This window comes from Lacerta agilis, chromosome 11 (assembly GCF_009819535.1).
Source record: "Lacerta agilis isolate rLacAgi1 chromosome 11, rLacAgi1.pri, whole genome shotgun sequence".
In the NCBI taxonomy this organism is placed as follows: Eukaryota; Metazoa; Chordata; class Lepidosauria; order Squamata; family Lacertidae; genus Lacerta; species Lacerta agilis.
In genome coordinates, this window is record NC_046322.1 from 27,920,439 (window position 1) to 27,943,968 (window position 23,530).

Below are 23,530 nucleotides of genomic sequence, written 5' to 3' on the forward strand. Positions count from 1 at the left end.
AAAATCATTGGTCACTGTCACTTACACAATGTTGGATTCTGTTTGGAAGAATTGCTAAATTATAATAAATTCAGAATTGTTTATGTCAATTCTTAATATATTGTGAATTGCTAAGTTGCATCTGGCCACAACCATATTTACACAGACTTTGGCTTGAGAATCTGTACAAATTGCTTGAATCCATGTGTTAAATCTGTATCCAAAATTGGAGAAAAAATTATCAAAAAAGGGGCATTCAACATTATCAAATGCCTTTTTTGCATCAAGAAATTGTAATATTACTTCCTACATCATGTTTGAAGTATAATCTGTAATATGTAAATTTTGCCAAATATTATTCTTCATCTTTCTTTGCCAAATGAGGCCTAAGTGGTCAGATTTACTGATTATACTATTTAATATTTTTCCCAAAATGCCTGTAAATATCTAATATACTGCGTTTAACTCAGGCATGACCAAACTTGGCCCTCCAGATGTTTTGGGACTACAACTTCCATCATCCCTAGCTAACAGGACCAGTTGTCAGGGATGATGGGAACTGTAGTCACAAAACATCTGGAGTTTGGCCATGCCTGGTTTAACTGATATTTTTGCCAATACACAGTGACTAGTGCAAAGTACTTCCATTCTTTGGGAACAACAATTATAACTGTAGCTTTTGAGGTCTCCTGTATGACCCTCATTTCTATAATTTGATTAATTACTTTACTCAGAGATTTCATACTTTTTATAGTATGCAGCTGTGAAGCCATCTATTATTTCTCTTTCCATTACTTAACATTCTAATAAGGCATGGTCTTCTACTGACAGCTGTGAAAATTTAATACTTGACAAAAATTGCTCTATTCCTTTCTTTTCTGTTTTGCTTAATCAGTATTACAACCACTTCATGTGTATCTTATTGTTCTTACCCAAAAGAAAGAGTAAACCATACTATTGCAAGTTTGGTCGTACTGTCCTTGATGGGATAAGTGAAACACCTCATAAAAGTTGACCAAATCTGCAAAAGATGAAGAAAATAAACATTTATTTTTAAATTTCAATTTAGAGTACTATGAAAAGGATAATAATAATAATAATAATAATAATAATAATATATGCTAAATTGAAATTATTGGGAAGAAGAAGTACTGGATAAAAGCAATGTATTAAATCAAAGTAGACACCATCATCTCAAACATCCCAGGTGAGATGGCAGCAGAGAGCATTTATTCATTCTTTTAGAAAAACTGAAGCACATCATCTTCAAATAATTTTTTGTGAGGTTAACAACAATCTTCAATGGTTACATTTCTATAGTTCTGCTTTCATATTCAGTACAAATAATATTTTTCAAATTAATTACTTACACCATCCAGCTCTGTACGCACTCTGACATAGCACCGCTTGTACCAGGTTCCTGTATCGCTTTCTATTTCTATAAACTCATCTATTTGCTTGGGAGTTTTTATCCTGTTAACCTATGTAAGGCACAAAAAAGATTTTTTATGTTCTTTCCCCATAGCAAACATTATTTGATATTATCCAAATGAGGATAGGCGAACAACTTCATGATGGGAAGGAACCTTGCCTAAAGCTTCTAGAAAGAAAGGGAAGTTGGATTTTTGTGTCATGAAGGGCAACTGCACAGAATGATATGCAATATCAAGGCGGGAGCAATTTAGCATGCAATCCAAATTAAGCCCCATTGAACTCAATGGAACTTCTGAGTACAGTCATACCTCGGTCTAAGAACAGTTCTGTTAACGAACGATTTGGGCAACGCACTCAGCAAAACTGGAAGTAGGTGTTCCGGCTAGCAAACTGTGCCCCGGAATGGAAGCCGACCGGTGGATGGGCACCGGCAGCGGGAAGCCACATTGGGGAAAGCGTGCCTCGGTTTAAGAATGTTTTCGGTGTAAGAACGGACTTCCGGAATGAATTAAGTTCATAAACGGAGGTACCACTGTAGGCATATATAGGAGTAGAGAGGGAATGGGTTATTTTGCTGAGCATTATTGAGATAGCTGATTAACATCCAACTCACCTATGCATTTCTTAATATGTTTTTACAAAATGAAGGCATCCCCATCCCAACAAACAGTATAATGAAAGAGGCAATATCACAGCTTCATTTCTTACAAAAATTCATTTTTTCTTATATAATCAGCCAGTTCAGTATTAAATATTCCTTTGCTCCTTTACTTGTTAATTCACAAACACTATGTTACAATTTTTTTTAAAAAAAGTTTGGCTATTATGAACCTAGTCGCCACATTTAATTTTAGATAGATACATAATAGATAGATAATTAGTAGTAAGTCTCGGTTTGAACAATACCCTTTTGTTATTCTAAGCGAAAATTTGTTATGCTAAGTGAAAATGCTTTTGGAAAGTACCAAACACCTGTTTCTGTAATTACTGAGATGACCTTTTTTACATTACACAAAAATGTATGGATAGCATTAAACATAAGAAAAGTCCTGTTGGATCAAACCAAATGCCCGTCCAGTTTCCAAAATGGCCTACCAGATGCCAGTAAGAACTTACAAGCACAAAAGCACTCTTCCTATTTGTCCATCCCAGCAACTGGTACCCAGAGACACCCTCAAGGTGCTACTACATAGCCAATAATAGGGAGCAGGTGGCACTGTGGTCTAAACCACAGAGCCTCTTGGGCTTGCCAATCGGGAGGTCAGGGGTTTGAATCCACATTATGGGGTGAGCTCCCGTTGCTCCGTCCCAGCTTCTGCCAACCTAGCAGTTTGAAAGCACACCAGTGCAAGTAGATAAATAGGTACTACTGCAGCAGGAAAGTAAACAGCGATTCCGTACACTCTGGCCTCCATCACGGTGTTCCATTGCGCCAGAAATGGTTTAGTCATGCTGGCCACATGACTCGGAAAGCTATCTCTGAACAAACGCCAGCTCCCTCTCCCTGAAGCGAGATGAACACCATACCCCATAGTCGCCTTTGACTGAACTTAACCACCCAGGGGTCCTTTACCTTTACCCTCACATTGACATAGCCATTAGTAATCTTAATTTTCAAAACATACCCTTAATCTAGTAAATGTTTTCAATATCTATCCACCTGTGATAGATATTCTTAATTGTCTTGTTTACCTTAAGAAAAAAAGGGACACTTTCCATGCTTCCCAGTAACTATATCCATCTACATTTTAAGTGATGTTGGGCTAATGAGGCATAATGGTGCAAATAACAACTTACTGTGAAAACTTTTTCAGGCTGACCACGAGCTCTCATGTTTGTATCATGAATTTGTTTGAGAATCATCCAAGCTTCATCATGTTTCCCAACCTACAGATATGAACACATTTGGTAAATGAACACATATATAGTAAAATAGAAACCGAAGAGTAACATGTGTGGAAACTGAGATTGCTGAGAAGTTAGATTAATGTATTAATATCTAAGCAATTGACCTTTCCTGCCTCACTCACCCCTATCTTTCTTCCCTTGGAAAAACTAATAACCAAACTTCCTATAGTCCCAGAATTCACCAGCTGATCCCCCTTTCAGCTGATTTTTCAACTGTGTGGTGTAGTATATTGAGTGCTTGTCACATGTGTGAAATAGCAGATCAACACTACTTCCAAAGTCCTATTGGTTTGACTTTGGGGAGCAGACTTCCTCTTTTTGTCCTCTGATGGATCTTTTTTTAAAAAATCCTCCCATTGGTTCAAATGCAGGGGGGGGGGTTAGTTACAACTGGCACAGGTGGTGGTCCCAATGCTGGGGTCTCTCTACCTTCTTCTGACCTAACACAGGCTACTGCAGGTGAGAGCACTGCTAGCAAAATATCTATGTTTTCAGAGCTTTCTATGGGCATAGGTGGGGCTTTCACAGTAGACAGGACTTCCTAAAAGGCAAAGAAGCACCTAACTCCCTCCTGCCAGCAGATCCAGGGGTTAGAACTTTTCTGTTATACATAAAGTTATTTTACCTTTTCAGTTATTTTTATACCATATTTTAGAGCCACACCTTCAGAGGGCCGTTTACAAAACGAGATTTAGATCCAAGAAAATGACAGGGGAAAAAATCCATAAAGTTTTGTGGAATCAGGCCTTTAGAGTCCTTTTGAAAACCACCAAGGAGGGACCAAATGTTCTCCAGGGAGGGGGTTTCAAAGGTGTGGGGCCACCACTGATGAAAAGACCCTAGCCCAGTCCCCATGAGTCTGATTTATCTTAGTGGTCGTCTAGACAGCAGAGTCTCCATGGCTGACCTAGAGCCCCAGGTAAACTAAAGATGTTTTATAATATAGGCATTTTACCTCAAGCAAGAACCTTGGACTTTCTGGCATGAAGGTAAGTGCCACCACAGCGGAAACACAGGGCAGAGCACACATAATGACAAACACTCGCCAGCTGTGAAACTGGTAAGCAGATCCCATGCTGAAACTCCATCCTGGATAAGGGAGAAAGCACACACACACATAAAAGGGCAATGCCTTAGAAACATGGCTTATTTTGTATGGTTGACTTTGTTGCTCACGAGAAATTTACTGATACTCTGATATGGCTCATGAGATGTCACTTTTGAGAGAAGAGAAAAGCACCTGCTTTTTCCAGTGAGCCCACATTTTTGAAACTTTTTGAATCAAATATTACACCATATCAGGAAATAAAACAAAATTGAAAATTAAAATCTACAGTGGTTTATCCCAAAATATCAGCATGACCCACTAGAGGCATCAAACAACCATGAAAGTTGCTGCTTAGCTGTGGTTCGTAAAGCGTGTTCTCCTTCATGGAGAGCACGTGTTGCGGTTGGGGCCTAGCAAGACACCACTCTGTCGCTGGGTGGGACTCAGATAGATAGCCAGGACAGGCGATAGGGTCTCTTGGGTCATTGGGGAGATTTGTATGTAGCAAATTTTGATAGACAGTTCAGGGGTTATATATTCTTGGTGCTCACATCGTCAGCCCCTCTTTGCTGCGTGCACCGGATCACCCGCCCTCCCCCCCCCCCGTTAATTAGGCTTGTTTGTTGACCTTGCTATGCCTGTCATGGGGTCGTCTGCTTTGGGGCAGGGGCCTGGTAGGAATTTTTCCATCTGGCTGATTGGCTGTTGCCATTTGGTTTTCGCCTACTGCGTAGCAATTAGTCACAACCTGTAAGGTTGCAGTTAGGCATTGGTTATTACGTTGGTTGGTGGAGGGGAAGTGGTTGGCTGTGCCTGCCCTTCCAATGCTGCTGCTGCGCGGGGAATTCCGTTAAAGGAATCCAGGGGCTCACCATGCTTTTGTCCGTTCCCCTGGTCAGGGGCTAGGGCCACGCAAGAGCCCCTGGGAACATTAGGGGAGAGGAGAGGGTCCCGGGCCCCCTGACCCCATTCTCTCCCCAATGTGTTTTCCCTTTGCTGACTTCCGCTAAGTGGGCGGATTTCTTGAATTGATTGTAGTATTTTCTCAAGAGATTTCTCATTTAATATCCTGAACCAGAAATGAACAGTAAGCAGTGTTCCTCAACTGGGAAAGTTCCATGTTTTCCCTACAACTTTCCACCAGAATAGCTATTGAACCTTCAAGGAGAGTGAGCAACAGATAAGTAAGACAATAATAGTCTATCAAATACTTTCCCTGTGGGTATTTTACTAGTAATGCACTGAATACCAATGCTAGAAATAATCATAAATTAAAATACACCCAATTATTTGTTAATGTTGGTTTTGTTTAAAAGGTGTGTGTGTGCGTGTGCGTGTTGTGTGTTTGTTGTGTGTGTTTGTGTGTGACTAAGACAAACTGTAAAGAAAAGGAAGGGAAACTAAGAACTAGTTTAAAATAGGAGAATGAAAAATCTGAAGTGTGTGAATGTGAAAAAGGAAAGAATTAAAACAAATGAAATGCTATTCTAGTGGGCTTTTAAACATCCTTATTACAAATATAGCAAAAGGCATGCAGTATTTGTTTACAAAATACATTGTTTAGCATCATCCAACGCTTCTAAGAAGGTTTTTTAAAAATGCAAATGCTATAATCTACATTGTCATGCTATTATGATTGTTCGGTCAGTGCAAGCATTTCTGCTTGCCAGACAGATAATCTCTCATCTCCCCTCCCCATGCACTGCTCTGGGGGTTCTCCTGATCCACCCCAGGCAGATTTGTAGGGTGCAGGGGGAGGAGAGGGGAGGGAACATTCTGTTGCACTAGTGGGAATCAGCAGAACTGTTTCATTGATTCCAGTCCTCTGTATTTATAACAACTTTGTTAGGATGTTAAACATCCACAGGGTCAAAAGTTATTATTTAACATATTCAACATATTGTTACAGGCCACCCCAATCTCAGCCGAGTGGTAGTAAGATTACAGGGGTCTTGGCACTTTACCAGGGCTTGTGTTCCTTTGGAAGGAGGTATGGCAGAGACTGTAGTGTCTTTAAGAAATATGGTTTATTGACACATATTTACAACTGAATTTAGGTGGGGGGAGTGCAGAACATTACACCACAAAAGCATCTCTCGTTGTTCCCTACATAGCTGCAGCAGGTAAAAGGAAGGAAGAGCACTCTTCCAAGCACTAGCATATGTAAAGCTTGCCTTAAAATGATGTTTGGCACAAGAAAGGCAGCTTCATCTTCTTGTGCACATCTGATTGAGCAATTAATATCTGTGCTAATTATCACTTTTGGGTTCCATCATGGAACCCAAGGTTGCACATATGGGTCTCTCATCCAGGCACTGACAAAACCTGGACCTTCTTAGCTTCAGTAAATTGGATGTATCATGTGTTCTTAGACCACATTCCAGGCTTGTAGTCTTTTACAAGATCGTATTTGGTAATATTTATGCTGTTTAGCTTATTCACAACTTCACATTCATTCTTTTTTCTTGGCATCAGTGTGTCATCACTCAACTAAAAGCAGCAGGTTTCATGCTGCATATGGTTTTTCTCATAGAAAAGATTGATTCCACTTTTTTTTCTTATGTCTTCTAAAAAATTACTTCCTGCAAATGGAGATTGAAAGCTGTCTGGGATCTCTGCATGTTCTGGTTTTTTACCATCATCCTTTAAGAAATTCAAAGTCAGGCTAAAGATTAAATTGACATACAGTTGCTGGTTAGTTGTCTTTGAAAAGTGAATCAATTATTTCTCTACACATTTGCCATGCACACATTCTCACAGAAAGTCTGATCTAACAAGCTATCATCAAAAGTGATAATTAGCACAGATATTATTTGCTCAATCAGATGTGCACAAGAAGATATTCGTGCCAAACATATTAAAAATAAAGGAAATCACACTGATTTTCACACTAGCCCTAATTATCAATAAATTTAATCTTCATAGAAATGAACATAAAGGTTAAGTAAATTCTGAATCTGCAATATCTCTTTCCTGTGCTCAACTCTTTGTAATTATTTAATATAGGATAAGATCTAAATCCAGCCAATACTTTAGCTTTAACACATCACATTGCATGTACTTCTGTATCACACAGCCAATATGTACAAGCTAGCAAGTCTGTTTGTCCTGCAAACAAAATACTATGGGAAAACTCTAAAACTGCAACTGCTACATTTACAGCACTTATCTTGGTTGCACAGGAAAGATACAGTCTGTAAAACAGAAGACCTGCATAAAACGTCTATTTTAGGCCCATGGTTTTCAGACCCACAGAATCCACAAATTAGCTGGCACTATCACAGAAATTAGCCACACTGAAGTAGAAGAGTTTGGATTTGATATCCCGCTTTATCACTACCCTAAGGAGGCTCAAAGCGGCTAACATTCTCCTTTCCCTTCCTCCCCCACAACAAACACTCTGTGAGGTGAGTGGGGCTGAGAGACTTCAAAGAAGTGTGACTAGCCCAAGGTCACCCAGCAGCTGCATGTGGAGGAGCAGGGACGCAAACCCGGTTCACCAGATTACGAGTCCACCGCTCTAGAGCACTACACCACACTGGCTCCCAGTGTGTAAGTTAGGTAAGTTAGGATTTTATTTGAGTGATTTCCAGACCAATCTTCATTGTCAGGAATTTGCTACCTTTGTTCTAACTGCTTCCAGTGGGAGGCATTATACCTGTCATAGACTTGCTGTGAGACATGGCATCCCTGCGGCAAGTTTTTGTTCTCTGTAGCATTTAAATATGTTCACTAAAAGTTGTAGCAGCATCATTGTTTATGCCTCTACTGCCATTGATAGGAAAACTCACAAAAGCATGAAACCACATTACATAATGGTCTGGCTTCTGTGACATGGTAAGCCAAACTATGACTTACTGGAATCATGCAAATGGCTTGCTCCCAAAGAGCAGCTTATCATAGAATCATAGAGTTGGAAGAGACCACAAGGGCCATCCAGTCCAACCCTCTGCCAAGCAGGAAGCTTGAACCTTCCTTGGTCCTTTTAGCTCAGTGCAGTGTGGCAGCTAAACCATGGTTTGGCTTAGCATGTTGAGACAACCTGGTCTCGTGGTTAAGCTCCCTCCTCAACCATAAGCTGTAGCCAAACCTTAGGAGTTCTAGCATTCACTCATCATCATGGTTTGGCTTATCATTACGTGTGAACACAGCCAGGGATTGTAATTAAACACTATGGGAGAATTTCCATGGGGCTGCCACACTGGTAACATTCCTCTATCAAGTCTTATTTCTATTTCTACTTTTAAGAGTGACCGCAGGAAAGAATCCCCTGCTGCTTCAGTATAGCTGGTCATACATTCTGATGCAAACATCATTATTCATTCCAAAGCTAACAAAGTCACAAAATGCAGCCGACATTCCCCCTGATGGCAGATATAGAGAACATGAAGCAGTTGAAGAGTTTTACCACTTCCTCATGGATATGTGCTATTCCAGAAAGGCTTTGCTGTTACTAGACAGTGTTATATAAGAGAAAGTAGCATGGTCATGAATATATACATATGTGGAAGGGTGGGGCAGGATGCGGGACTACAAGGTAGAGTGTGGTTAATCTGCAAAAATGAGATGTCATTTTTGTACTACAGAAATTGGCGGCAACTTGGGATAAACCTGATTCCCAAAAACAATTAGACTTTGCAAGCTGATTCTTTTACGTCAAGCAAGTTATACTGATATAAAAAGTGACTACAGGTGAAAGCAAACAATATCCTCTGACTTCCTCTATAGCTCCATGATCCAAACAAATATAAAAACCAACCATTCAATACCTACAGACCTAGACACCTATAATTCCTAATGATTGTGTCAGATGTTTCCTTCTCTCAGTTGCAATTAAGCTTTTGCTTCGCTCCCAAGTCTGAAATGCTTCACTTGCAGTTTTCTAATAGTATAATTACAAAAAAAAATCCTAACATTTTTTTTTGCCACTTATTCAATCCTGACAAGTCTGCTCTCCTTCATGTTTCCATATTACGGTAGGGTAGCGAGCCAGTGTCTTTTTTAAAAAGTATTTTTAATACACAGAAGAATCAAACATACATTTCTACAGGGTTGTGACTCCAGTCCACGAAGAGTTATGTCACAATAAATGTGTAAGTCATTAAGGTGCATAAGACTCTGTTAATTTTTGCTGCAACAGACTAACACAGCTGCCCTTCTTGAGACAGACATTTTATAACTGATTCTAAAAATGTATGCCAAATGTATTTATCTGAAGACAAACTCTGGTGTGAAATGTAAATATGTTCTTGGCTTCTGACCAATTTGCATTCACCATCCTTTCGTTATGACACAACAGGAAGATATATGTGTTCTTTGTCTGATTCATTCAGAAGGCAATGCAGCTCTGCAGACTTAAACTTCACCCTTGCTCTCTGCAAATGCTGAATTCCAAAGTCATTAATCTTGAAAACAGCAGCAAGTTCCAAGGGGCGACGGGTTGTTAAAACAATAGCCCAAGTGCATCCTGGGAACAGTTTTCTCAGGCTGTGGCATAAAATAAAACCCACAGTAACTGCATTTTTCAGCCTCTGCAGCAGCTTCACATTGAATATCACCTTCTCACTCTACTGATTACAAGAAATGACCAAATGAATCACCTAACCTACAGTGACAGATTACAGAATGGTATTAGCGTAGGACAGATCAATGGCAATGGAAAAATGTACAAAGATTCTAATTTACATAGAATCACTTACTTAAAACATTAAGCCAAAGGCTGTGCAAGTGGCTTTCTCTTAAATACAGGATTTCTCCCATTTTCAACATATTTGTTAAAACAGAATAAGGAAAATTTCTGCAGAATGTACTAGTATTTTGCAACAAAGAAATGGCTGTTAATGATTTCTGCAGATGAATATATGTGAAATTGTCATGTCACAACTGATCCAACTTAAATGTTTGTGCAAACAAGCCAAAATTTGGAAACCAATAACAAAATGTGGGAGCAAATTGTGGTTTGTTTGGAGTGATACCCAGTTCAGATACAATGCTAAACCAGGGATTGCGACTTGCTCCTTCAGTACGCTAGCAAGAAGGAGCTACCTTCACAGTAAAAACGAAACAAAACATTAATTATGGCTTAACATGACCTGCAAACAAAGCTATTGAATGATCTGTTAGGACTGTGCCAGACGTTCTCCTGTGAACATTTTCAGTGTTGAGAAAGGACTTCTGTGGGCTCTCAAAACATTTTGTGAAAGAACACCAAAGGCATGGGAAAACCAGTAACAGCAATACTTCTCTTGATTTGGACAGGTTAGGCTTTTCTGAACCTTTTTTGCACCAGCTTCATAGATTTTACTATACTTCAGATACAAGGCTAAATCCACCCTGTGTGCCCAGGCTTGGAAAACTGGTCAACATCAACTGGTCAAAGCTGTTAGTACTGCTATTTTTACTGCTATGTACTTGCACGGTTTAATTTGTTTATGAGTGGTTTATGATTTCTGAAGTATGGTTTATGATTTATGAAGTAGAATTTGTAAGTTGCGTTGAAAGCTAAGGAGAGGAGCTAAGAGGAGATAAAAATATTTTAATTAATCAATAAATCTTAACAGAGCTGCATGTTTTAATTACTCCTTCATCCACCCACCCTTCATTTAGGAAATCTGACCTGAAATATTTTTATTCATATTGTTATCACTATGATGGGCACAGATTGAAGAGAGTTATTAGAAAGAGCAGAATTACAGGATTGTGTTTATATATATATATATATAGATAGATAGATAGATAGATAGATAGATAGATATAGAGTCAGGGAAGTTCGCTAAGCAGCCACTGGGTGGCACCCTTATAACATTCAGATCAGTACTGATTCTGCCTCTTTAGTAAGGGCTGTGTACAGATTCCAGTTCACTCTGCACCCAGTGTGCTTCCACCACTGGTTTGGGAAGCTGTGTAAACACAACTCAGTCACAATCCGTATCCATCCTGTCATTTTAAAGCATTTGCTGCCAAACCACCTCAACCTGAATTGAGAAAAATAATGACCTAAGCTGCATTTTAAGGCATTAATATGTACACAGCTTAAGATACGTTGTTGGGAAAACTACTGGTTTATTATAGTAAGTCAGCCTACATCCTTAGTATACTAAATAACTAAACTTTTTTTGGTTAAGGCTGAAATACTCTGGCACGGATAGAAGCTGAGAGACACTGCTGATGGAGTTAGAGGTTTCATTCAGTATCTTAAATAATACTGAATGTTGTCAACTGAATAAACAACTGGAACAATACTAATATTCTGACAGATCAGTTATAGTATAATTGAGGTTTGTTCCTTGGCTACATTTTCTGTAAACAGAAAACTAGCATAGCAGGAAGAAGGTAAGGCTGGAATCTATTTCTCTGACATAACTTTCTATATATGTACAGGTTTTATTGTATCGTGGATCATTCGCTCATTTGAGCACACACCTGTTGCGTGTTGAGACCCCGCAACTACCCCCTCGAAGAGGAATAAAAACACTAAGACACAGGATATAAGGTTAGTTATTGGGCAAATTTTTGGCCACAACTTTATTGGTTACAGAATGTGAGCGGTATTGGCTTAGGCATTGAGTAGACCAGACTATATCTGACTCCTGCCCACTGTGCTGGAGGTCTGGTACGGGTAAACCACCAGTAGGGGGAGCCCCACCGATGCAAACCAACTCAAGCTCCCCCCTGGGTTCCCAAAGGGGTCGTGGCATGGCCTAGCCCCACCCCGGGCTTCAGACAAGATCCACACCCTCGGATTCCTTTAACAGAATACCCTTAAGCTTGGAGGGGGCAGGCAATGGCCAGGCCTCCCCTCCCCCATCATAAGGTCACCCAATGCCTAACCGCAAAACCGCAAAAAGTTGTGATTTTTGCTACGAGGTAGGCGAAAACCAAATGGACAAAGCCAATTTGCCAAGTAGAAAAATTCCTACCAGGCCCTTCAGTGGCGACAAACCGAGGTCGATAGCAAGGCCAGTGAAGAAAACCTACAAACAGGGAGGGAGGGTGGGAGATTGAGGAAGCGAGCTGAAGAGGAAGCCCTCCAGCTCTCGCCCCTGCTTAAATGGGTCCCGGCCACACACCCGCCAGCCGATTGGCTGGCTGGCTGATGATGCGGCCGGGAATCCTCCGGGCAGCGAGGACGTCCCCACCCCCGAAGGTAAGTGGGTCGCCATGCGGTCCACTGCAACTCCTCCCCACAGGTAAGTGGAGCGGACCTCTCTGCAATGGCACAGTCAAGAAACAGGTTTACCTCCTCCTCAGATGTTTGTGAAAACTAGGGCTGTGTCTGGCTCTCTTGTTACTATTAGTTTCTAACATTAACAAGCAATGGCAATGCAATACTGTAAAAGAAGGCAGCAATGCTTTTAAACATTTGCCCTCATCTGGGATTATTTATAAAAACACATTGAATTTCTACTTCAGGATCAGTTTGCTGACATTTAAAAGCAATTACGACTTTTGGAAACATGTCCTTAGAAATCTAAATTGGATACCTCAGCTATTATTAAAAATTGAGTGCCAGAGCTATTGTTGCTATACAGGAGAGAAGCCACTTAGATTTAAAGCAGGTACTCATTTAGTACTTTGCATTCAGGACTATGAGAAGCCCAGGAGGACTCCCATAGAGGCCATGCTGCTCTCAACGCAAAGGTAACGAGGGTAACTATGTGAATAACCCTTAAAAGTGTGTTTGATGTCATTTATCCCCACTGCGATGGTGTCCAATGCCTCAGTGTTCCACATTCTACACATGGAGAACTGGGGCCTAGAACAACAGGACTACAGTCGCCGGGAATACTTGAACCAAACATGAACCCATGTCTCTCAATCCAATTCTAGTGCCCTATCTACAACACTGCAGCTGATCTGATGTATCTTTGCTTGAGTCAGGTGTGGATATAATGAGGCATGACTGAGTTCTTGGTTTGCTGAACAGACATGCATATAAAGCACGACTGCATGATTTCCATGCCAGGAAATCACTGCAGGCAAGCACTCCCACAGTAGAAAATGATTATATAGGAACAGAGGCAAAAGAACAGCAATTTACTAACCAACTTGTGAAACTACTTGGCTTTGTCATTACAATTCTTCTTTTTCATCACCTTCAACATGCAAAATTCTGCACCATTTACTCCCTGCTGTGCTCACCTTTTCTTTAAATTGCATCTTTTGCTTCTTAATTCTAAAAAGGCATATCCCAGTTCAACTAACCAGGGCTGTAGTTTTTTTTGTTTTGTTATTGTTGTTAAATTCCACTCCAATTCAACTCATAGTAGTACATTAGTCTTCAGCTGGTGGGTCACAGCCTGACCTAAGGCGGGTCATCGCAGGACTACTACTACTGTACAAATTTCTTGAACTTAGTAAACATCTCACATTCATTAAGATGCCTACAAGAGGGTGCATTACATTTGAGATTTGCACTCCATAACAAAATGGGTTATGACCATGCAGTCTTACTGCTGTCACTGAGAAAGTGCATTGAACCCAAACTGCTTTATTTGCAGATGGGAAGATGCTCCACTTTTAGAAGCATTTTCTCCTCTGCATATATCCTTATAAGGACAAATCAGCTCACTGGCAGATATAGAAAGCACCTTTTGAAGGCATGCTGCCAGCTCCAATGAGCACAGAAAGCACATCTTTAAAGAAGCTGGCTGTAAGCATTGACCAGCAGTTGCTGCAACCTTTGAATGTTGACAGGTGTTAGTCACCTGTCATCATTATCACATCAGGTGATTGACAGATAGGTGTTCCTGCCCATCCATCAATGTTGACAGGGGGTGGATATAAGGATCCACTGCCTGGATCCAATTCCCCATCCCTGCCTTACCTCTAAGCTATAGCCCTTCCCCTAAATAACCTACTAGACAACTAATAATATGCAAATTAACACACCTAAGCACACGTAACTTGTTTGGAATTATCCCTCAATGCTTTTCCACTGGTCTTTGCATTTGTGCTCAAAAATGTGAAAGGAGCATGGAAGAAACAAATTCGTGCAAGTGGAGTCAATTGCACTATTAGGGCTCAATGCAGATATACTTTCAGTCCATTTCAGTAGCTTCACTTGATTATGGCATCTGTTCCTCCTCACAGAATTTAATTTAAAATAAATTGCTCACTCAGTAGCTGCAAGTATGTAAAATGTATTTTATCCTACAACTTCAGTCGAGAAAGCAATGTAAGTTACCCCCCCCAACTTGCTTTAGGGCAGGGATAGGGTACCTGTGCCCTCCACAGATGTTGTCAAACACAACTTCCATCAGCCCCAACAAGCATAACAAATAGTCATGGGAATTGTGTTTGAACAACATCTGGAGGGCTAAAGGTTCCCCAACCCTGCTTATAGACCCATTCTCATTAAATGGAATCATCACCAGTAACCAAAATGGTATTTCATGCCACCCCAATCTCCAAGCAGTGCACGTTTCCAGGGTGTCTAGGTGCTTACCCAGGGTTCATTTTTCCTTTGGGGATATGAGACACTGCAGATAATATGGTGTCTTTGGGTATCTATGGTTTATTTACGCATATATACAACCTGGAGCTCACAGTATCAGCACCCCAAGAGGGTCTTGTTTCTCTCACAGCCAGAAGAAATCAATCACCATGCTCTGCCTTCTCTGGCTTTCCAGCCTGCAGCTTTACTCCTCAGTCACATCACAGCCAACTCCTAAATTCTTGACTCTGGCTTTGTCCTTCTAACTATCTAAGAGCTGGAAGAGGTGCCCCATATATTTGCCATCTGGCACAGAGCCCCGACTCTTCTGCTCTCTTAATAGCAGATCACTTTTCCTTTGTTTTCTTAATGGCCTTTCACCCAGGCAATTATCTGAACACAGAAAGCCAGCCTGGCTTACATTTGAACACTGGCTGGGTCTATGGGTTAGAATGGGTCTGGCACCCACAAACTTATAACAATATATTTGTGGGTTTTTTAAAAAAAAAATTGCCCAAACCTCCTTGGGGTTGCTAACCTACTTTGGAATGTTCTTTCTTGCGAAGTGTGCTTGCCCCCTTCCCACGACCACCACTTTGCTGGCCTTTAGCAGGATTTTAAAGGCTTATTTATTCTACTCTACATTTGGTTAAATTTAGAGCAGCATTCTTTTGACTGAAGTTTTCATTGCTACTTTCTTGTTTGTTATTTTAATTATCCATGTGTTGGATGTACAACATACAACAAGCAAGTTGTAATCTACTTTGTGAAGGTTTTTACCTTTAAAAGCTGGCTAGAAATCTAATTGAAGGATTGTTTCATTCTCCTTTTTTATATTTTAGCACTGCAGTTGGTTTTGGTGTAAACATGTTCATTTACCAGAGGGAAACTGATCTCTTAGAGAAAGTCAAGTGTACTACAAGACCCTCTGGAGAAAAAGGCTGCCATCTGTGCCACTCTGGCAGGTGTAAAAGGTGAAATGGTTGGTTCATCAGAAGGCTATTAATAACTAGAAAACACAAGGTCCTGCTTCCCTTACTAGAGGAAAATTAACACAGGGGGGGCATGTAATTGGAGAGTTGAGCTACAACTCAGACACCACTCTAATTTTCCACCTCTATAGCAAGTCTTTAACCAAAGCAATTCTTTCATATGCAGATTTTTCCAAAGACAAAGCAAATAAGAGTTGCTCATGAAAACTAGTATGGAAGAATTAAGAGATAATTTCATATCACCTCCCTGTGGGTCTGCCTGTTTTCATTTAGCCTCAACAGTACAGAGAATGTGGTAAAAGAGTAATCAACACAAAAAAATCCTAATGTAACAAAATCTATAATTGGTCAATACCTTTTAGGAGGCTAACCAAAATGTCACACAATAGTGAGCAAGGTTTGGAACCATTACCTAGGTGTGACAGTTAACCAAAATAATGAAAAAGGAAGGGGAAGGGCAGGGGAAATGGCAGTGTTAAAGTCACAAATTCTGTGGTGTCCCACTCTTGAGATGGGGTTTAGAAAGACGTAGCAGACTTAATAATTTAGGCTCTTCTACATGCTGTAGATCATTGTCAAACAAATACATTCACAAAATAAAACCAAAATAAATAAACCAGAAGTATGTGAATGCATGGAAGGTAGCACCTGGAACTATTTATAGCATAATGGTTATACAAGACAAGGCTGCAAAACGTGAACCCTATTATACCAAGGGAAAGTAATTAAAGTATTCAAATGCCCTGGGTCACTATATCAGCCATATTCGTTCATAGGCCAAAGGGGATCCTTGGGCATGTTCTTACAAATTAAATAAAGCCAGACCACAAACCTACATACATGCATATTTATATCTGTATGCCACCTTTCCACAGTTCAAACCCTGCTCAAGGTGGCTTACAACATGGGAGCATGTGGCGCTGTGGTCTAAACCACTGAGCCTCTTGGGTTTGCCGATCGGAAGGTCAGCGGTTCGAATCTGCATGACGGGGTGAGCTCCCATTGCTCTGTCCCAGCTTCTGCCAACCTAGCAATTTGAAAGCATACCAGTGCAAATAGATAAATAGGTACCGCTGTGGCGGGAAGGTAAACGGTGTTTCCGTGTGCTCTGGTTTCCATCATGGTGTTCCATGGAGCCAGAATCGGTTTCGTCATGCTGGCCAAATGACCCAGAAAGCTGTCTCTGGAGAAAAGCTGGCTATCTCAGCCTGAAAGCGAGATGAGCACCACAACCCCATAGTTGCCTTTGACTGGACTTAACCATCTAGAGGTCCTTTACCTTTACCTTTTATAACATGAAAAATATCTACAACGTAACAAAAGCAGTCATAAACAATAAATAAAATATTAAAGTATACACAACCAAAACTGAATAATTTACACATCAATCACAACAAAATCTAAAGTAAAGTTTAATAATCAGCAACAGCAACAACTCCCTACCCAACCTCCCCCAAACACCAACCCAACCCAAGTCTGTTCAGGAACGTCAGCTTTTTGTAGCTTTAGTCAGTCAGGGCCCTGCCCTCCCACACCAGGTGGAAAAAAGGCCTGCAAGACAGGCAGTGGGTCTTCCAGGACTCAAAGCCAAGATGGTCTCAAGAGCAAACAGGTTAGGTACCAAATCATTCTTTTTTCTCTGGCCGCTGATGACTCTCAGCTTATTTGTTAGTTTTTCCAGCAGGGCAATATCCCACACTTTAGTTTGCCAAGTAGTAAGATGTTCTTTTTATGATGCTAAGACTCTGAGGCTGCATATACACCATACTTTTAAAGCATGTGACTTTTCCCAGAGAATCCTGGGAACTGTAGTTTACTCCCATAGAGTTACCATTCCCAGCACCCTTAACAAAGAAAAGTTGCCAGCATTCTTTTGAGTACATCATATAATGTATGGTTATATATGCAGCCTGAATCTGCAGTTCAGTATCCCCAGCAGCAAACTAAATTGATGTTCTCTGGGTAGAGCAATTCTGTTCCCTTGCAAGTCATCATATTATTATTTTCTTTCAAATAAATAACTAAGAAAGGGTAGCCTGCTATATTCCAGGAAAGAAAGCTAAGAATATAAAGAACATGCAAAGACTAACTTCAAGCATGTTGTATTTTATTATTCTTACTCTCTTTCCTACATTATAGCAAGAACATTGGCTTTTGGAAATTCTCTGCAGAAAGAGAGAGAGAGAGAGAGAGAGAGAGAGAGAGAGAGAGAGATTAAATTACACCTACTCCCATCCCAGGGTCCCATTGTGCTATTGGCTACAGTCCAACAGAGAGTTTAGCAACTCAAGTCAACTGAAATATGACTATGGCATACGTTAATAGGCACTAACTATTCTGTTATTTATCTGCTGGTCTCAGTCAGACAACAAGTTGCAAAGAAGGCATGGTGATTTCTTTTACAGGGGTTCATACCTGTTGATGATCACATGTAAGCTTTTAAATTGCACCAGAAGTTTAAGCAAAAATATGTACAGCATACCTGCTCATTAAAAATCAATCAATCAAACAAACAAACAAACAAACGATTGGCATACAAAGAAGACAGGAACATATGCATCAAAACATATGCTTTTAGATCAAAATATACAGCTTTAATAAAGTTAAAAAGTACCACTCAGGTCTTATGACAACGTAGTTTCAGATATTTTGCTACTTTCTCCATACTGTACTATCATGCCTTCAGCTATTCAATAAAAAGGAAACCTTGTAGGAGTCAAAACACCTTAACCACTTCTTCAACATGGGGCTCAAACATTTGTTGCAAATTACTGCATAAAATGGACAGTAAACAAGGCATGTGCAATGGTCTTGAACTGTCCTAGACCACAACATGGAACATGGAACCTTCAAGAACCTTTCCTGCAGAATGGCAGATGGCATAACGCTAAAGTTTGCAAGGGAAAAAGCTCCACATTGGTGAGGATTATATAGGTAGATATGGAGCGACCTTGTCAAACAAAGGTAGGATCTCTAACCCCAGTGGTGAACAAGATTTGTCTGGGTGTATGAGTGAAAATCCAATCACACTGTGTTAGGTATCAGTCTAGACACTGCACCACACAGGCTAGTTCTTAAAAAAGCAACTGGGCTGTCATTATTAAATATTTACACTGAACTTTCGATAACAACACTTCAAGACAGATCAGAGACAAAATGAACTTGGAAAGGTAATGTTCTAATTATACAACAAAAAGACTGAACAGGCCACTGTGGGTTAATGCTAAGCTGATACCATTGAAAATCTCATTACAAGGATTGCAGCACGTAATTGAGCTGACTCTCTGGCTGAGTGAGTTAGCAGCCCCCGAGATTTATATACCCACAACATCTATGGAGAGTACTTGATTGGGTCTGGCTCAGTGCTGTTCTTCAGTCACAGCATTTCAAAATGCATAAAAATAGAGATGTAGGAATCAGCAGCAAATGGAAACTCTCTGACAGTGTCCCTCTCCTGCTCCTCTCTCCCCGCTACAAAACACAGGCTTTTGGGGGTAACGTGATATACAACCAACAACAATCTGTAACAAGGAAACAGTGACTGCAATTGGAAAGCTGCACTTTGTTTTCAAAAGGTTACTTTCTAATTCCTTTGTTTGGCTATCCTTTTAGAGCGGTGTGGGGGGGTGGGGTTAATGTAATTTATTTTTATAGACATGCTCATTAAACATACCTTTCTCATCTGCACAATTACATGACATGATTGGTTTGTTGTCTTGCTTTGCTTTTACTCTTAAGCAAATACTTTGATCATTTAAAATGTAACGATTTTTTCCAGTAGCAACTTTGCCTTGATTTCACATGCTCCAACAAAGAGATTCATATGGTTAGGACAAAGCAAGTACAAACAAAAGGAAACAAATGCAATTTTCAAGTTGTCTGGCCCCATAATGGCATCTAGGCATTCAGTCTTGGTGACTTAAGCATATCCAGCGCCGTGGTTCAAAGATCCCTCCAGCACACCCCCCTCCCCGTTACCAGAGTTGCTTTTCTCCCACGGAGACTTGGGAAGGAAGCTGCACGCCCGCCAGCCATATAGTTGGTGGGGCGCAGCTTCCTTCCTAAGTCTCTGCAAGGATTGCTCTCCTCCCACGAGGCTTGGGAAGGAAGCTGCATGCCCGCCAGCCGTATAGTTGGCAGGGCACAGCTTTCATCCTAAGCCTCTGCAGGAATCGCTCTCCTCCCACGGAGGCTTGGGAGGCAAGCTACACGCCCGCCAGCCATATGGTTGACGGGGCACAGCTGACGGGCATGCAGGGAAAGGAGAGGCCACTGGCCAAGCAGCGCAGCTCCCCCACTCACTGAGGCACCCCTGAGAGGCCAGCGCCTTGGCGCAACGTGCCAGTAAGCCTAATAGGAAAGACGGCGCTAACTGTAACCCTGGTTTAAGGAGCCATTTGGCGCCCAGTTTATATATCTGAGTTTCTAACACCAGGGGCGTTTCTAGCCCCCTGGCTGCCAGGGGCGGCAATCCAAGAGGCACCCCTGGGGGCGGGGCATTGCGGCATGTGCATGCGTCATGACGTCATGACGCACGTGCACAGCGCGATGCCACGCCCCTGGGGATGCCCCCCGCAGGGGGGAAAAAGGAAAGCAAAGCGGGCGCTTGAACGCGCCAGCTTTGCTTCCTTTTCTCTCCCTTTTGGCGCCCAAAGGGGCGGCCGAAAGGGGGGGGGAGAAGCAAACAGGCGCGTTTAAGCGGCCGTTTGCTCCCCCCCTTTCCCTTTTGGACGCTTCTTTCGGCGCTGGCTGGGCTGCGCCTCTGCAGCCCAGCCGGCACCGAAAGAAGCAACCGAAAGGGGAGAAAAGCGCCCGTTTGCTCCCCCCTTTCCCTTTTGCCGCCGTTCGTTCCGTCGCCCCAGGAGCAGCAGCACCGCACACACTGTGCGCTGCTGCTCCCACGGCGACGGAGCGAGCGGCGGTGAGCAGGGTGAGCAGCGGCGGGTGGGGGTGTCAAGCGGCGGCCCCTCCCACCACTCCCCACGCACCACCGGTCACCCCGGGAGGAGCAGCGCTGCACGGACGGGGTGCTCGCTCGGCCGAGCGAGCACCCCGTCCGTGCAGCGCTGCTGCTCCCGGGGTGACGGAGGGAGCGGCGGCGCGTGGGAGTGACTGGAGGGGCCGCCGCTTGACACCCCCACCCGCCGCTGCTCACCCTGTCACTGGGGGCGTACCGCCCCTACCGCCCCTCCCCAGCGACGCCCCTGTCTAACACTGCCTGAAACTAAGGGTGAGAAAAGAAAAACATGAACTGTCTTCCTTGAAACTAGGTGAGCATGTGGAAGGCACAATTCACACCAGAGAACATCAATATGGTGCAGGGACACCCACTACTCATTCACCCACACAGTTTCAGCACTGTCCTCCAGCAGACTATACAAATTGTAGTGATGTTTAATAGCTCTGGAGAAGTGAAGAACTTTAAGAAGCTGAGACAGCAGAACTGACACAAAAGGGAGGATTTTGCTTTGCACCTAGTTTCAAACATATCTGCAAAACATGAGAAAAGAGGCTGTGGAAAGACCTTAAATATCACTGAATTTGCAAAACAACAACAACCCAATACTAAGAAATGTGTCTCAGCCATACCTCAGATTCTTTCCTTATCACAGCATACCTTTAACACATTGTTAACATCTTTGATTAATCACTTCTCTTTTCTTGATCTCAACATTTATGCCCTTCAAGACATCCTGCGTTTGGATGCCCATAAATCACTTACTTCCAAATCAAGAACAAAACACCTGTTTGGTTGACGTATACATTTAAAACTCAATGAATAGTATTTGGAAGGGATACATATGTAGAATTTATGGCATGACTAGCTAAGAATGCTCCTGTCATACAAGCCTAGGCATCGTCAGGCAGCTGCCAAAGACCAGCTTTCCAAAAGGGGCCAAAACTTCCTGGTTCAACCTAGAGTTGAGAGGAAGAATCAGGTCAGAGCTGCAGCAACAACGGACTTCCACTGTTGTCGCAACACACACATGCAAGCAAAAACACATACAAGTTGTTGTTTGGCCCACAGGCAAACCACGTAAATACCATAAGGATAACCTTCTCCAAAGGGAAAGCAGTAGGTTTTTTTTGGGGGGGGGGAGATGTTTATATCAACAGTCCTTGTGGCTGATTTCTCCTTACAAATTGTGTGCGGGGTGTGTGTGAGAGAGAGAGGCGGTGGTAATCAATGATATGCCACTGTCCCATCTAGTTTGACTTTGGCACTGCCATATATACTTTGGCTTTTATTTTTAGAGGATTTCCACTCCTCTTTTACCATCTCTGGTCTGGGTAAGCAATTCCCCCCTTTTATTTCCTATCCAACCTATAGAATCACAGGAAAGGGTAATTACTGCGCTTACAAATGAAATGTTTTCAGCGTTCATTAAGCAGATGTGCCAAAATGCTACTTAAGCTACTAACCACAGAGAAGGCAGACATTTAAATGATTGGGGTGGGGGTGGGGGACACACAAAAGAAACCCTTTGCATCATGGCAGAGAAAACACCACAAACAGATAACCAGGGGATTTAATTTGGTTTGCTTATCCTAATTTGCACAAGCATCTGTTCAAAATTCTATAGAACTCTGTCATTCTTGTTGCTTTCAGTATTTTAAGTATATGCTCTAATGGTGTATTCCTGCACTGAAAATCCAATGGATATGGGGCTCTAAGGTTTGGCAGAAGCTGCACTACCATGGGCATAGCCAGCGGGGACAGGGAGGTGCAGCTCCCCCCCCCCCGATCGAGTAAAACAATAGAAATAAACAACTGACCAATCATATCTGTTCTGCCCACCCTAAGAAGTGCCCTGACCACCCCAAATGTCCTGCCCCCCAACAAAAATCCTGGCTACATCCCTGCCCACTGCACCAGTAAGATGTGAAATATGACAGATTCCGCAGCAGAACTCAATGTGTCCTAGAGTCGCTGTTGTAGATCCCTTCTTGTCCTGTATCCCCCATCCCGGTTTCCTCCACTTCTATCTGCATTGAAGATTATTTTCCTATAAAATTCCATAGGTTGTCCATCAGAGTGTACATGATTCCTAGCAAACAGCCTTTAGAAGTAATAATGACCAATGCAATTTACATATGTAGAGGATTCTGCCTGAAGTCTGAGCTGATAGTTTGCAGAGGGTTATATATATATATATGAGAAGGGCTTCAAGTTGCCCACCCTTGCTCTACAGTGTGTGACAGCATATTTGGAATTGGCCATCAGGGGAAAGAGAGGGAGTAGTTACTCCTTCATTCTCTTCTAGACACTCACAAACTAGTGGTATTATTATTATTCTTTCCTTTATATCTTCCAATAAAGTACTCTCTTTTCCTGACTTCATTTTTAAAAAAATCTATTATGGCCTAAGCAATTCTGTGGGACACATTTTCTGCAATGGTGTTTCAGAACTCTGTTGTCTATATCCCAGTCAGCATCTCTATTGGAACTCTTTAAAAAAAAACTACTTTTATAATGGCAATTGTTTTTTACACTTTCCTTCTTTTATGGTTGCATCTCTTTAATTTGTTCTATAATTGTATGTTTCATTATTGTAACCTGCCCTAGGTCATCACAGTAAACGGCTGAGGAGGTATCTAATGAAACAAACAAACAAACAAACTGCCCACCCCACATTGGATATGCGTTTGTCCATGTGTTTACGACACACAAAAGATGACTGGTTTCAGTATGCTAAACACATGACCAATGCCAGTAAGAACACAGACCTTCAG

The 23,530-nt window shown here is 41.8% G+C and overlaps 1 protein-coding gene across 1 annotated transcript in view; it reads right to left on the reverse strand.

Annotated features, from left to right (window-relative positions):
- The window catches only part of SV2C (synaptic vesicle glycoprotein 2C), a 55,693-nt gene that overhangs the window by 13,918 nt on the left and 18,245 nt on the right, over nucleotides 1-23,530 (reverse strand). Inside the window, exons 4-7 of the mRNA XM_033164278.1 lie at nucleotides 4,277-4,410; nucleotides 3,211-3,300; nucleotides 1,350-1,460; nucleotides 912-1,000 (exon numbers count right to left, since the gene is read on the reverse strand). Of these exons, the coding sequence (XP_033020169.1) occupies nucleotides 912-1,000; nucleotides 1,350-1,460; nucleotides 3,211-3,300; nucleotides 4,277-4,410 (424 nt within the window). The remainder of the gene's footprint in view (nucleotides 1-911; nucleotides 1,001-1,349; nucleotides 1,461-3,210; nucleotides 3,301-4,276; nucleotides 4,411-23,530) is intronic.